The sequence below is a fragment of the Lolium rigidum genome, chromosome 7 (genome assembly GCF_022539505.1).
Source record: "Lolium rigidum isolate FL_2022 chromosome 7, APGP_CSIRO_Lrig_0.1, whole genome shotgun sequence".
Classification (NCBI taxonomy): Eukaryota; Viridiplantae; Streptophyta; class Magnoliopsida; order Poales; family Poaceae; genus Lolium; species Lolium rigidum.
Genome location: NC_061514.1, coordinates 125418331 through 125434189, shown reverse-complemented (window position 1 = coordinate 125434189; position 15859 = coordinate 125418331). Strand labels below are relative to the sequence as shown.

General features: G+C 53.8%; 1 protein-coding gene and 1 long non-coding RNA gene across 2 annotated transcripts; both read left to right on the top strand.

Moving 5' to 3' along the window:
- Positions 1–467: 467 nt before the first annotated feature.
- LOC124674879 lies at positions 468–935 on the top strand. The gene is made up of 3 exons (XR_006993091.1): positions 468–489; positions 621–679; positions 893–935. It is a non-coding gene; the product is annotated as an uncharacterized LOC124674879 (long non-coding RNA).
- Positions 936–3452: 2517 nt separating this feature from the next.
- On the top strand, positions 3453–3794 carry LOC124671948. The gene has a single exon (XM_047208264.1). The coding sequence runs from the start codon at positions 3453–3455 to the stop codon at positions 3792–3794; it is 342 nt and encodes a 113-aa protein (XP_047064220.1).
- Positions 3795–15859: the final 12065 nt, after the last annotated feature.

Genomic DNA, 15859 nt, shown 5'->3' with positions numbered 1-15859 from the left:
GGCAGAAGTCCTAAATCAAAATTTGGAAGAACAAATGATAATCTGGATGAAATTAAGCAAATTCCTTGTTTTCAACCTTTCTCTGTTTACTCCTTCAGTTATCTGTTTAGATTTTAAGTGTTAAACCAAATTTTACAGAAAAACCTTTCTCTGTTTACTCCTTCAGTATACTGACTTCTTGTTGGCTTAAATTTGGCCAGCAAAGAATAAGGCACATGCAAAGTGTTTTCAAGGCACATGCAAAGTGTTTTCAACCGAGAGAGGAACAAATTCAACCGAGAGAGAGGAGCAATTTATGGTCAGTGCTATCGGGAGTTGAATGCTTTGCTCTTAAATTGAACTATCTCCTGACTCGAGTTATGTGTACATTGTGTAGTCTACTCGATGTCATTGAGAAGGGTGCCGTGCCCAATGGATCTGCAGCAGCGACTGGTTTGTTTTGGGTTTGTTACCATCTTGGTTCTGATGCCTGCTGCTTGTCGATCCATGGTAGGCACCCATCTCACTTACTTACTGGGTAACCAAAGTCTGTACTCCTGATGCCATGGAGTACATTTTAAATGCATTGTACTCCTGATGTCATGGAGTACTGAATTTGGTTTCATTTTTCTTTGGCACAGCCAGTGAAGCCTGAATCGGTGGACTCAACTCCAAATGATGCTTCTTCTGAAGTCCAAGAGTAAGTTCTCTTATTGCAAACCCACATTATAGGTCATCTTTTATTTTCTTTCTTGCTTTTGGATTTGCAATTTCGGTCATTGCTTAATCTGTACCCAGTTATCAAGGCTTTAATCCACTGCAGTGTTGGACTAACTGATCAGTGGCATAAAGGCATTTTTTTAATCAGGTCTTGTTGTTTTCTTACGCTGAAATGTTTGACATGCCTTAACAGGTCAAATGAGAACACTACTAAACCTTACAGGGAGTCACTTCCAGCAAAATTGGAGGATGATGTGCACTCCACTACATCGTAAAGCCTTGTTTTGTGTTCATATAATTGCTTGCCAGTTATTTTGTGCTATGATGTTAACACAGAATGCTATCATTCGGCGTTGCGTTTCAGGAGCGTGCTGAGAAGCGTAAAGAGGTTATCAACTAACAGAGACATTGTCATGATAAATAGTTGCATGTTTGTTTGTATTTTCTCTAAGCATGCATTCATGTCTTCCTTGGTTTCTGCCAACAAGGTGGGGCAGGAATATTGAGCCTTTGTTTCTGTGAAATGATAATGCAGGCCAAGAAGCCGATCGTCTCTCGCCGTCGGGATGAGTCGGGAACACAAGGTAAAGAAGAGGCCGAGCTCACCTGCCTGGGGGCAGCAGCGACGAGGATACTCCGGCGAGGTTGGAAGCGCTGTAGTTCTCCGGCGGCTCGTCCTTCACCGGCGCCCTCCACCGGTGCGGCCTTGCTCCAGCCTTCCGTCGGCGAGCTCGACCCTTCCGTCGACGAGGTCGCCTGGGCAGGGGCGGCGCGCGGTCGCCGGACAGCAGCGGCGCGCGGTCGCCGGGGAGCGCGCGGTGGCCGGACAGCAGAGGCGCGCGGTCGCCGGGGAGCGCACGGTCGCCGGACAGCGAGAGGCGCGCGGTCGCCGGGGAAGCGCGCGGCGCGGTGCGGCCGGACAGCAGCGGCGCGCGGTCGCCGGGGAGTAGCGGCGCGGTGGCCGGGGAGCGCGCGGTGGCCGGGGAGCAGAGGCGCACGATCGCCAGGGAGCAAAGGCGCGCGGTGGTCTCCAGGATGCGAGGAACACGACGGAGGACCTGATTGCAAAAGTTTTTAAAATTCTAAGGGGTTTTCTGTAAAATTGAATTAGTGCGCTAGCCCGCCCAGTTTTTCGGGTCGGAGGGAGTATGTAATTTGGTACCCATATGCATACCTGCGCCCTCTACATGCAAAAATAATTGTACGAATTTTCTGAGAGTTGGAAATATGATTTTTGGGCCGCACACTACATTGGTTCAGCGCTACACACGTATTTTCGTTCTTTCTTGATGAAATTTTAGGTTGGTCAATGATGATGTTTGTACAATGTTTTCCGAACCTCGGTCGCGTGGTCTGGGTGCTTCCAATGATGGTTGTTGTTTTGCTGTTGTTGTGAAGTGTTGGTCGCATTGGTGGGGTCATGTTTTCATTGTTGTTGTGCGCACCCTTGATGGTACAATTTCATATCTTATTGATATTAGTATATTTATATTCTTTTTATGGAGAGGTGAGATTTTTGGACAATGTTCTGGTGGAGTATTTTTGTGTCAGATGCGTGTATGAAGTATCCTTTTTTTTTTGAAAACTGGAAACATTTCGTTCCATTAACCAAACGGTCCAGCCAAATCGCTGGAGACCAATTCATGGGTGAAGGTTGGAGCATAGCCCAGCCAAACGACTTGGGGCTGAAGCACCATTTTCGACCCATAACACGCAAGACAGTCTGCGACTTTATTACAAGTCCTCGGACAATAACTTAAAGAAAACAAGCTAAAGTTTAGTCTAGCGAAAGCTTTAATCTCCCTGAACAGCACACCATTCGTTGCAAGGTCATGGGAATTGCCATTGATCGCTTGCTGCAACAACTGTGCATCCGTCTCGATTGTAACTTTTGTCATGCCCCATTCTCTTGCCCACATCATAGACTGAATACATGCTTCAGCTTCAGCGTGTAAAGGATCTTGGACATAGTCCAGTCTGCCAGCACCAGAGCCAACCGTATCACCCTCTGCATCTCGAACAATGAATCCCCATCCTCCCGATTTGTTCTGCTGATTAAAGCTACCATCAATATTTATTTTCAGCTAATCCCCTTCTGGTGGCCTCCAACGTTGCACAGGTGTTATTGGTTGGCTTTCTACCTTCACAAAAAAAACTTTGAACTCCTGTGCAAACTTACGTATTTGGAAAATAGTGGCCTCCAAATTGATTGTGGCACCCTCTGCATTCACCTTGTTTCTTGTCTGCCACCACGTCCATACCAGCGAGATAGCCAACAGCTTTTGTTCAGCAGGCGCTGCAAGTATGGCTTTGGTTAAACCAAGTGCTGCCATCAGCGGTTGTTTTTATAGAAGATTTAATGAACTGGCTGATTCTACTCAAATTAACTATACATCTCGAAAAGATACACACGTATGTTCTTGTTGAAGATTTCGTGCAGACACGTTCGCACTGTCATTTTCACTTTGAAATAATATTGCTATCTAAAAGGTGCAGCATTTGCCAACCAGCAGTCCAAGCATTTAAAAATTGTCTATTTTTATGTCCTGTTTTTCTCTTTTGATTTCACATCATTAAGAACTATGCACATGCAGAGCAAATCACCAAACATACAGCCCATCCCTGCCCCTCCACACTCCTCTTTATAAACCACGCAAGAACTCGGGAGCGGTTGAGAAAAACAAAAACCACAATCGAGCTGAGGCCAGTACTCCAGCGCCAACCAAGAAAGCGAGGCCGAGCCAAGAAGAAGAATGGGGGAGGTGCCGTCGCTGTGCAGCGTCGTGCCGCGCCGCGCCGCCGCGCACTTCCGGCTGCCGCGCCACGGGCTGCGCCGCAAGGTCCACGTCGTCCGGCTCGGCGGCGGCGGCGCACGGCGGGCGGGTTGCGCCCGCGTGTTCTGCAGCCTCCGGGGCCGGATGAAGCTGCGGTGGCTCAGCAGCGCCATGTGGCGCCTCGCCGGACTCTGCGTGGCGGCGCTGTCGGGACCGCCCGGGGTTTCCGACGGCCCGCCGTCGTGGACGGGCATGGAGCCGTGCTTCGCCGCGCCCTTGGTGGCCGCCGTGCTGGTGCGGCGTGCGGGGCAAGACTACTAGCCTCGGGAGCATGCACATGAAGACAACAGCGCCGGTGTACATACCACTACTGCTCGATGCCTGGATGGACAATGGAGCCATGGAGGCATGGAGCAGTAAATTAGTAGTACAGAACTAAGTAGCCATTCTTACGGCAACACAAAGCCAATTGTTGATTTCTGAAACGCTGAAGATCGCATTACTTACATTCTGCCCTGCTGATTCTCTGGATTTTCTCTACTCATGCAGTCCTTTTGTTCACAGCCATTTTTTTGTTTGCTTCCAAAGCAGAAGGAAGTTTGGTGCTGTAAACTGGCATGTTGCAGTTCCAAACCCAAGCATGTGGAAGCTACAAATCCTTTTCATAACGCAATGCTAGAGTATTTCATAACAAGCAAGCACCTTCGCAAGTAATCTTCCATAAGGTTGAAAAAGAGGCGGATTTGTGGGTTTTGGTGGGTGCTAAGCGCTTGAGCGAAATGAAACCGGCGGGAAAGTAATCCTTGTAATAAATAACTTTTACAATCTTGTAAAACTTCTTCTTAATCAATCGAACCCGGTGCATGGTAGTACTGCTAGCTCAGTTGCCATCTGGATTCCTACGTACCGTTTGTACACCAAATTGATTATTGATTGGATAGTGCTGAGCGTCCCCCGGGGGATTAGATTTCCGATCCCCCGGGTCCGCATCCGTCCGATTGAGTCAAGGGATCCGTTCGATCTGCAACCGGTCAAACCTAGCTTTCCTTTTCATCTAGGTGGACCCAGTTGATGTGGCTTTCTCTCACGTCGCTTTCATCTCTCTCTTCTCTCGCTGGCTCGGGAAAAAACCCACCCGCACTCTCTTGACGCTCCGACGACATGGCGTCGCATCACCGCCCCGCTCCATGTGCACCGGCGGCCGTCGCAGCAGCGCCGCCCGACCGCCGATGGTGGCCAACTTTCGCAGCAGCTCCACCAGCTCCATGTAGAAGCTCCGTCCGCCCGTCGTAGCATCGGCGGCCGGCGGCCGACCTTCACGGCAGCACCGCCAGCTCCATGTAGCAGCACCTCCGAGCCGTCGTAGCAGCGTCGCCGGCTTCATGTAGCAGCGCCACCGGCCCTTGCAGCAGCGCCGCCCGCTCCATGTAGCAGCGCCGCCGGCCCTCTGCAGCAACGCCGCATGCTCCATGTAGTCGGAGCCGCCGGCCCTTTGCATCGGCGTTGCCGGCTCCATGTAGCCATGCCGCCCGCTCCATGTAGCGGCGGCTGCCGGCCCTCTGCGGCAGCGCCGCCTACTCCATGTAGCCGCGATACCCATCCTTTGTACCACCAGCTGCCGACCTTCGCAGCAACGGTGGCCGGATTTTGGAGCAAGAGCGGCCGGAGTTCGTAGCAACAACGACCGAAGTTTGTAGCGCCCGGCAGCAACGGGCGCGGATGGCACTATGGCAGGCGCCTCCGATAGCGGCGGCGAGCGCGATGGCGAGCAACGGCGGTCTCCGCTAGCAGCAACGGCCGGCGCGGACAGCAGACAGCGGCCGCTGCCGACCGGAAGCTCCATATCGGCGGCCGCGACGCCCGCGGCCGACTTCCGGCGACCCCGTTGAGGCGGTCGAGCCCGCATCCTTGGAATCCGGTGGCGGCCGTGCGGGCGAGGGTGCGGAGCGCGTCGCCGAGAAGTCGGGCCGGGCAGAGCTCGCCGAAGACGGCCGCGACCCCATGGGAGCGGTTGGGGAAAACGAGATGCGAGACGGGGCGGAGGAACGACGGCGTTGCGGCGGCGCTCCGGCGATATAGGAACTACGGCAGCGCCTCGCTCGAGCGAGTACGGAGGCGGAGTAGGTAGCGAGAGAAGGTGGAGCGAGCGGGTCCGTGGGTGGAGCTGGAGCATCGTCGGTCTCTCGCTCCCATCGGAGAAGAAACGAGAAGGCAGAAGGAAAGGATATGTGCAGTCCAGGGAGAAGATAAGGTGGGCCTGCTAAGGACACGCGGCGCTTAACCGAGGAGGACGATCGCTAGACCACGATCCCCCGGGGGAACACAAGTATTTTCCTTATTGATTCATCAAGTTGAAGATCTGGAAGGAAACGGTGAAAGCAGTGTCGGGTAGCGCTTAGGGCTTAGCAGGTAGGAGCGCGCACGCCGCCGCGGCTGCTGTCGCCGGCGACCCCCTGGTCTCCGCCCCCCCCCCCTCCCCCTTCCTTCCCCCTTCCTTCCCCTGGCCCGCCATGGCGTCCTCCGCGTCGCATCCGCCGGGCTTCTCGCGGCGCCGCGCGAGGGCGGGAAGCGCGAGTCCGTGTTCCCTGCGTCTCCGGCCAGGCATGAGCACGTCTCCGGCATGGGGTTGTCCTCCGCCTCGTCGGAGAACGGGGTGGATGCGCCGCGTGTGGAGCGGGCGCCGCAGGCCCCGGTGGCGGAGAGAGGACGAGTTCACGACCGCCTGGGCTGGGAGCAGCCGAGGCCGTCGAAGAAGACGATGTGGAGACGGCGTGTGGAGGCGCGGAACGAGGCGGCTTCTGGGCGCGGCGCCATCGCGCCGGAGATGGACGGGCTCTGCTTCCGTTGCTATGAGCCCGGCCACCGGAAACGGGATTGCATCAACGAGGAGCTGTGCGTCCGATGTTGGGTTCGCGGGCACCCTGCCAGAGATTGCAAGAGGCCCCGCAGCCCCGCTTCGGAGGAGGAGTTGAGAAACCTGGCTCTGGCCAAGCTGGCGCGCCGTCGATCGCCGGCTCGTGGTGAGCAGGCGGGAGCCCGGTGGGCTCCGGCCAGGGAGCCTGCGCGTGCGGCCGCACCACCTCCGCCACCCTCAAGGCCAGCTCCGCGGGCGGCTTCGCCCTCTCCACCTCCACCTCCGCCTCCCCCGCCGCCGCCACCTAGGACTGCTACGGTAGCCCCCATCCCCTTGAGTCTTCCCCCCATGGGAGCGTGGGCGCCGCTGTCGGTCCAGCCGGAGCCCGTCACGGTGGGAGCACCGGTGCATGGGACGGCTGGTCTGTGCGTGGTGCGCCGGACGGTGGCCATGTGCGATCTGGAGCGCCGCCTCCGGTTCGCGTTGGTTGCCTCTGTCGGAGGACGGAGGTCGGAGGTTTCCTCAGAGCAGGTGGCCGCGGCGTTGAGGTGGAGAGGGATTCCTGCCACGGGTTTCTCGGTTCACGCCTACGCGCCGGAGGATTTCCTCGTCGTTCTGGAGTCCGCTGAGCTCAGGAGACATGTGGCGGCCTTGCCGTACTGTGCCGGTGGCGGGAGCGCCGCTTGTGTTCCGGCCGTGGAACCGCCAAGCTCAGGCGAAGCAAGTGGATCTTCGGTCCAGGGTGTCGATGGTCATCGAAGGCATTCCGCCGCATGCTTGGGACGTGGAGGTGGTCGAGGACCTGCTTGGGAAGAGCTGTGCCGTGGAGGAGGTTGCGCCGGAGACAAGGTCGAGAGCTGACCTATCGCTCTTCAAGCTTACGGCATGGACATCCGATCTGAGTGCGATTCCGGTTGCGCGTATGCTGGCAGTTCCCGAGCCGCTGGGAGAGGAACCACGTGTGCTGTCGCCGGCGAGGAGCTCCCGGTGGCGGTGTCGACCACGCCGGAGACCGTGGGAGCTTCGGAGATCAAGACCTCGTAGTATCCGATTCTCATCCATGTAACTGCGGTCGAGGAGCCCTGGCTGGCTGGCGGAGCTGGTGCCGCGCGTCTGGGAGATGGGCGTCAGGATGGGAATGGCGGCGGTGGCGGTGAGGATGGCCGTCGCCGGAGAAGAAGCTGCCAGTGGAAGAGAGGCTCACCTGACCTCCGCTGTGGGCCTGGCGGTCTCGCCCAGCCGCGCCAGGCCGGGACAGGTGGCAACGCGCGTGTGGCGGACGTGGCTGCGTGGGGTCTGCCGTTGTTGGACGGACCTGTACCTTTTTCGGTCAAGCCTGTAGAATCCTTGTCTGCGGCGTCTGGAGCCTGCCAGGTGATCTCTGTGCAGGAAGGTGGAGGCAGGCTGGAATGTGGTGGCCCCGTGGACCAGGGCCGGGAGCAGGCAGCCGTCGGATCAAACACGGCTGCGCGATCGTGTGGCGCTGATGCGGTTGGTGGCATGGGAGCGGGAGCAGATTCGGTGGATATTCCTCTGGAGGGGACAAAGGTGGGTCTGGAGACTGCGACCGGTCATGGAAGAGGAGCTGTCCAATTGCTTCCGACCGTTGCTGATCCCGAGCTGGCCCAGAGCGCTGTGTATTCAGCTCCGGATCCGAGGCATGCACAACAGCAGGAGGTGGCCTTGGACGTGGCAGAGATCGTGGTGGGGCCGGTTCTGGAGCCTGTGGTTGTTTCTATCGTGGAGAAGGAGGGGCCTCTGGCGGTGGAGCCCTTGATGGGGGCTTTGGACGGCATGGGGGCAGCAGGTGTTGGGATCATGACCACGCCCCGGTCTGCTTCCCGCGTGGCTGTGGACTCGCCTATGGGCTCACACTCCAGCTCAGGTTCGAGCATGTCGGTGGGCCCAGAATCGAGTAAGGAGACCCCTCCCTGGGGGATACAGGAGGAATACTTCCAGGTTGATCTTTCTGGAGAGGGTACGGCAGGGCCAGGTGCAGACAGAGACCGCTCTTGCAGAGCAAGTCTGGACCAGACGAGTTCAGCGTCGATAGCGTGGGCTCGGAACCGCTGGGCTCGGCATGCGTTTCATATACTGGTCCCAATAGTGCCATGCAGCTGGTTCCGCGTAGTGCCCGGGAGAGACCAGATCTGGAGGAGGTTACACCGGCGATGTCTGCAGAGGACGATACAGCAGAGAGGGAGCTGCAGCAGGAGAGGCTAGCTCTTGGGCGCATCAAGATGTTCTGTGCCTCTATTCTCAAGAAGTTGGCACCACCTCTGCTTCGGGAAGTGGAGAGGTCCTCTGGACTGAGAGCTGATGCGCAGCCTTCCACGCCCAGGCGTATGACTAGGAGTGTAGCGGTGGCTGTAGATGCGAGGGGCAAGAAGGCGCCCAAGGCCTCGGCAGCTGAGATAGTGCTACTCAAGGCACTTGGCATTTGCCCGGAGGAGCTGACAGTGGAGGAGGAGCACCTGGCAAGCTTCAAGGAGATCTTCGACTCACCACTTGGGGACAGACACGTGAGAATCATGGCGTCCATCTTCGGCAAGATGGTTCCCCAGAGGCTTGAGCAGCAGGAGAGCTGCAGAGTTGTAGTTGCGGCGCATTAGGCGTTAGGTTGTGTGGAGTGGAGTTTTGTATCGGTCTTTATGGATAGTAATCTAGAGATGTTGTTTTGGAACGTTCGTGGCACAAACGATCCAGCCAAAAGGAGTGCTATTAGGGAGTTTCTTCAAAGCTTGCATGTGAGCATTGTATGTATTTCGGAGTCTAAAGTTTCGGAGGTCGACGAGTTCTATGTTTCACAGTGTTTGGGTCCGACCTTTGACGATTTTGTGTTTACGCGGCGGATGAGACGAGAGGAGGTGTGGTGTTGGCTTGGGACTCCTCTGTAGTCCAGATTGACCATGTGAGTTATGATGCTTATGCTATTACCGGCGAGGTTACGTCTAGAGAGGGCGCCAAATGGTGGCTTACCACGGTGTATGGGCCACAGTCGGTGGAGGAGAAGATCACGTTCTTGGAGGAGTTGACGGAGAGAAGGACCCTTTGTCCGGGCCCATGGATGGTGGCCGGAGATTTCAATATGATTCTAAATGCGTCTGAGAAAAATAATGAAAATCTTGACAGAAGCATGATGCAGCGCTTCAGGGCCTTTGTCCAGGAGCATGAGCTAAAGGACCTTTATATGCATGGGAGGCTATACACTTGGAGTAATGAGAGGGATAGAGCTACCCTTACACGCATTGATAGGGTGCTTGGTTTCGGTGGATTGGGACCTGCGAGCACTTTGACGCGGTGTTGCGGGGTCTATCTTCATCGGTTTCGGACCATGCGCCTTTACACTTCGCTCTCAATGCGGCTTTCAGGCCGAAGCGGAGGTTCGGGTTCGAGACATGTTGGTTAAAGCTAGAGGGGTTTGATGAGGCTGTAAAGGAGGCATGGGTTTGTGACCACTGCAATTGTAGACCCCTTTCGGAGGCGTGGACACGTTATTCGGAAACGGCTGGCCGAGTACTGCAGATTTGGGGACAAAAGAAAGTTGGGAAGATCAAGCTGAATATCGCGATTGCTAATACCCTCATCCTTCGCCTAGACGTGGCCCGGAGAGGCGCACGCTTACCCACATGGAGCTTTGGCTCGGGAGGATGCTCAAGCGATCGGTGCTTGGGCTGGCTTCGCTGGAGCGAACTATAGCGAGACGAGAGGTCGAGGATTCTCCGGTTGAGAGAGGGGGACGCCAACACGGCGTTTTTTCATGCTTGTGGCAAATGGTAGAAGAGTGAAAAATTATATTGCCTCGGTCGGGGTCGGTGAGGAGTTGATCACGGATCGGGAGAGAAAAGTGGAGACATTCACGGAGGCCTTCTTCCGGTTCCTAGGGAGGGTGCGGCCCGGAGAGCACACGCTCGGATCTCGAAGCGCTTGACATACCGACGGCGGAGCTACGGGACCTTGATGCTATGTTCATCGAGGAGGAGATCTGGGGTGTGGTCAAGGACCTACATCCGGACGGGGCACCGGGGCCGGATGGGTTCACCTGGAGCTTTTTATCGCGCGCGCGTGGCCGGTGATCAAAGGGGACATTATTGCTCGGGCTCCTCAAACTCAGCGTTGGAGATGGTCGCGGATTTGCCCGACTTAACAGAGCCCTGATCACGCTGATTCCAAAAAAACCTGATGCCACGGAGGTCAAGGACTACCGCCCCATCAGTCTGGTGCATAGCTTTGCCAAGCTTTTCTCCAAGCTAATGGCAAACGAGGCTGAGGAGAAGGTTGGGAGAGGTGGTGAGTACCAACCAATCGGCGTTCATACGTGGATGGTCCCTACACGACAACTTCATTTTAGTGAGACAGGTGGCTAGGAAGATCAACCTGCAGAGGCAGCCAGGAGTGCTGCTAAAACTTGACCTCACTAGAGCTTTTGATTCGATATCTTGGAGTTTTCTTTTCGAGGTTTTACGGCGCATGGGGTTTGGAGAGCGTTTCCTCAAGTGGGTGTCTGTTTTGCTATATACGGCAAACACCGAGTGTTGGTAAATGGAGTGCCGGGCGCAGATTTGTGCATGTCGGAGGGTTGAGACAAGGTGACCCCACTTCACCTATGCTCGTTCGTCGCGGCTATGGAGGTGTTGACGGCGGCTATCAAGAAAGCCACGGAGAGTCAACTCTTCTCTAGGCTTGCGGGGATCACGGAGCTACGAGAGGATATCAGTCTATGCGGATGATGTCATAATCTTACGTAAACCTCTCGCACTTTGAGTTGGAGGGCATTAAGGCCATTCTCCGTGTCTTCGGAGAGGCCTGCGGGTTATGGGTGAACTACGAGAAAGACATCGGCCACACCGATTCGTGGTCGGGACGGAGACGCCGACGAGTTGCGGACACATTGGGGTGTGAGGTGGTTGGTTTCCCCATAAAATACCTAGGTATGCAATTGGCGCCGAGACCTCCGACGAAAGCGGAGTGGCAGCCGCCGATCGATCAAGTCATAAACTGTGTTCCTGCCCGGCGAGAGGGAATGATTCGGAAATCTGGGAGACTTATACTCCTTAAGTCAGTGATTAGCGCGCGACCTATTCATCAGCTGATGGTTGCGGAGGCGCCAGCTTGGGTGCTTGAGGAACTGGTCAAATGGATGAGAGCCTTCTTCTGGGCTGGGAAGAAAGATGTTAACGGAGGTCAATGCTTGGTTGCCTGGGACACTATTTGCAAGCCGACTAGGCTTGGAGGTCGCGGGAGTGAAAGACTTGAGGCTCCGGGGGCTGGCCCTTAGAGTGAGATGGTGTTGGCTGCGTCGCACGGACCCTTCTAGGCCATGGCAAGGGTTGCCTGCGCTCAACGACACGGAAGCTAATGAGGTGTTCCAGAGCTTGGCAATTTTCAGAGTGGGAGATGGAGAGAGCACTCTTTTTTGGACGAGACGAGATGGATAGATGGGAGAAGCGCGGGGGACATTGCCCCGGAAGTGACGGCTTTAGTCCCCACTAGGAGGAGGAACTCTAGAAAGGTCGAGACAGCTCTGCGAGGAAGAAGCTTGGCTATCGGATATTGTGGGAGATCTGTCCATTGAGGGTTGGATGCGGTGCACCCTCCTTTGGGAGGCGATTGAGGGAGTTCCCGGGGAGGACGGTAGGCCGGACCGGTTTGCATGGCGGGGATCGGCGTCTGGAAAGTACACCACCAGAGAGACATACGACATGCTATGCCAAGGGAGGATATCTTGGGCCATGGCAAAGCCGTTTTGGAGGTCGTTTGCACCGCTTAAGTGCAAAATCTTTGGTTGGTTGGCTCTCGGACACGGGCTGCGGACGTCGGATAGGAGGGCTCGGCATGGTTTGCGGGACAATCCGGACCCCTGCGCTACCTGTTTGCGGGAGGAGGACACTCGTTGATCATATTCTTTCGCATTGTCCGTACGCCAGAATGGTTTGGTTTGGATGCTTGACAAGGTTGGGATCACAGCTCCAGGTGCCACAGGAGAACACCAATCTGGAGCGCTGGTGGACGGAGGCGAGGAAGAGGCTTCGTAGGGAGGATAGGAGAGAGTTCGACACCCTAGTCCTGTTGATCGCCTGGACGCTCTGGAAGCAAAGGAATGCCGGGGTGTTTGGCAACCTTGAGAGGCAGCTGTCCACCGAACAGACCATAGACTCGGTGTTAGAGGAGTTCGCCCTTTGGAGGGCTGCGAGAGGAGGGGAGTGGAGAATCATGCCGCGAGAGTAGGCTTTTAGGCTAGGGTGGTGTGTGTGTGGGTCGACCGCGGGTAGATGCTTGCATCCCCCGTTGGTCTCTTGTATTTTTTTGCTCCCTTCTATAAAGATCTGGCACGCTTTTCGCGTGCCCGCGAAAAAAAGATTATTGATTCATCATTCTTTGATCGATCGTGTTATGTATTCTCCCAGTAGTATTTGCTTTGCAGCCAGTCCATTAGAGCATGTCTAGCAGATACCCCATTCAATACGAAAAATAACCGTCAGTTACTGGGTTGAAAAATGTCTCGAACCGATACGGTAAGCTTCGGTCACACGCACATGCGCATATGGTTCCACAAACTATACCACGATAAGCTTTATCCGACGATGGTGATGGAAGAGCGTGGACAGCGAAGCATGATTGATTTACGCTAATGTTTGTAGTCCTTACTAACTGGTCTAAATACCTATTTGTAATTTTCGTTATGTTTTAGGCCGTCTGTTGTTGATGATTTTAATAGATGTTTGAAACAAACCAGGCAGGCAAGAGTGGTCGACTCGGATCTGAACGAAGCTGGCCCGACTAGGCGGTGGAGCATATGCATGTTGGCTCCTTGAATGCCAGGATTGGGAGAGGTGCCCTGCCCGCCTTGCACTGCCATGTGCACTGCTGATATTGCTGGCTAGTCCGGCCGGGGTGGGCAGGGCAGGCACAGCTCCCGCCATGATATGGATCAATGGATGCGTCCCCATCAACGCCGAGCCTACCGTGCGTGGCGCCGTTGCAACCGGGTATGCCGTATTGATGCGTACGTGTGTTCCGAAAGGAGAAGGAGCGAGCTACCTTCTCCTCGCTGCTCACATGCCTAACCCGTGACCTCTCTCTTTCTCGGTTCGGTGTCCAGTCCTTCTGAACTGTAACGGATCATGCGTGCGCGCAAGCTGAGTAGATGCTAGATAGATATGGGAAATAAATCCTATACGACCAAGTGCTCGTGCGACCCAGTGGTAGACCACGTTCCACATCCTACACGTAGCACAGACAGTCGGATGGATGACGAGCGGCGCTGGTTGTTTCTAGATGAGTGGTGTCAAATTTGGTCCACCACCGGATCGCACAAGCAAGGGTCGTATATGATTTATTTTGGGTGGCATGTACCTTACCTCCTCGGGCAAATAATACTATCTCTGGAACAAATCAAAAGCTGTTTCGCAAGAAGAAAAAAGAACAAGTCAAGCTTTGTATATTTCTTTGATTAAGAAGCACATCTACATCTAGCGCGGTGCTCCTAGGCTAGGCCTGCAACATGAGGAAGGCACCAGGCATGGTGGTGGTGGCCTCCTCCTCCGTCGGAGGTGGTCGGCTGGCTGGTTGTAGGCTAGTGACGTATCTCATGATCCCACATCTAGTCCCACCTGCGAGTTGAGAAGGCGCAGCTACCGATGAAAACCGAGCTCCAACTCTGGTCACGGCGGGCGATGGCGGAATATACGCGTTGTTACCTTGTTGAAGCCATCACCGTTGTAGTCTGCATCTACTCACTCATGCTGCTCCGAGAGGAACCCTAGTTTTCCCGGATCGAACGATGGAGGCGCTCCTGGCGTCGATCTCCCTCATGAGGGAAATGTTTTTGGAGCAGCTATCGAATGGTGGAGGTAAGAGGTGGAGTGTTATGATTCTACCGCGTCGACAATGGCGAGTTTTGACAGCATGGTGTAGCGGGGCCTCTGTGTGATGGACTTGCACATGGTGGGGGCATTGTCTGGCATCATGGTGGCATCGACGGCAGGTCTAGCATGGCCCATGTGAATCTCTACCCTGAAGATGGATCAACGGCTGATGGCAGTGACGACTTCGGTAGCATGTGCATGATGAGGCACTTGCGTAAGAGCAGATGAGCCCTCATGTTGTATGATCTTCTTGTGTTAGGTGTTGCATGGTGACTTCGATTTTTTATGTATGATCTTTATCAGATTTTTGTTGAATAAATTAATAAAGAAGGCCGGATCTAATAGTTGAAAAATTGAAGTAAAAATTTTAAGCTACAAACGAGCTTGCATTTCGGTGACAACAAGTCCGGCCCTAGTTGAAATGGAAATAGCACCTGCAGCTGAGAGAGATACATGCTGCCCTGATATCCAAATGCTTATACATCGTTCAAGATCTTACGTCGAGATCACCTGGTCACGTTCATCGATGAATGATTAGTGCTTTCAGATGGATACAGCGAAAAGAAAGCTGGAAAAAGAAGGATTGGGACACTCAGACAGCAGCAGACTGGTGATATTATTGCAAAACCCAGACATGACAGTGGAACGATCTTGCAGACCACTGCCAGCTCTGATCATCAAGTCCCAAATTTCCTGGCGCACTGGCAATTTTTATGGGGAGAATGGGCCTGGCTGGTGAGGTGAGGCAGTTGACGACGCTACGTTTTCACCAACCGAGCAATCTGGTATAGGGAAGGGAATGGCCCAAGTAACTTCTTTACCATGCAATGCAATAGCCAAAAAAAAACATGATAAATGCAAAGAATATTATGTCACACGAACAGAAAAGTGTAGATAGTAGTAAGAACTCTTTCTTTTTAGATGAGAAGAACTCTGAAAGAGAGTGAAACTGTAAGCTGCAACGGAACACAAGATAAATCGTACTGAAAAGAAAGCTGTTTTCTGAGGCCATCAGTCCATAGCATTTGGATTAAACAAGAGGCATGAGATAGAGAGTGCAATCAGGGGCTTTCATTTACCCATCGACATAGCAAAGCCGCCATTAAAAATCGGCCGGCGACAGAGGGAGCAACACCTATCAACACGACTAATGGATATGTTAATCGAAATCGAGGAACTCCATCCTTTTTCTCATTGTGCCTTTCAGATCTCTTGCTTCCTTTTCTGCTTTCTCAGCCTGGGACAAAGGAAAAGTAGGAAAACAGTATAAGTTGCACGGTTTGTGAAGGAGTCAGCATGATCCTCTGTTTGAGCATACCATAAAGTTTACAAGATACAAGACACATCAGAACAGGCAACAAGAATAGCAAGAGTCTATCGTAACTCTTCTTTATTCATATTTTTGTATCATAAGACCAGTTGTTAGATAGCCAGCTGTATAATAATGCAATTTTCGAAAACCTCAAATGTAGCTCAGGCTACATGTAGCCCAGTTTTGTTTTTCTTTTTCAAACTTCAAAAGTTTTGATTTGAAAGTTTTAGAATTTTTTAAAAAAAATACATAGACGTAGAGAATGTTTTAATCTATCAGTGTGCAAATTTTCAGATTGAAATAGGAGTATACTATATTTTGCACTCACTAAAAATGGAAAAAATCTCACAAA

Bases quoted from the DNA above. Each gene is read 5' to 3' on its own strand.
- LOC124671948 (XM_047208264.1), top strand. From the start codon at position 3,453: ATGGGGGAGGTGCCGTCGCTGTGCAGCGTCGTGCCGCGCCGCGCCGCC.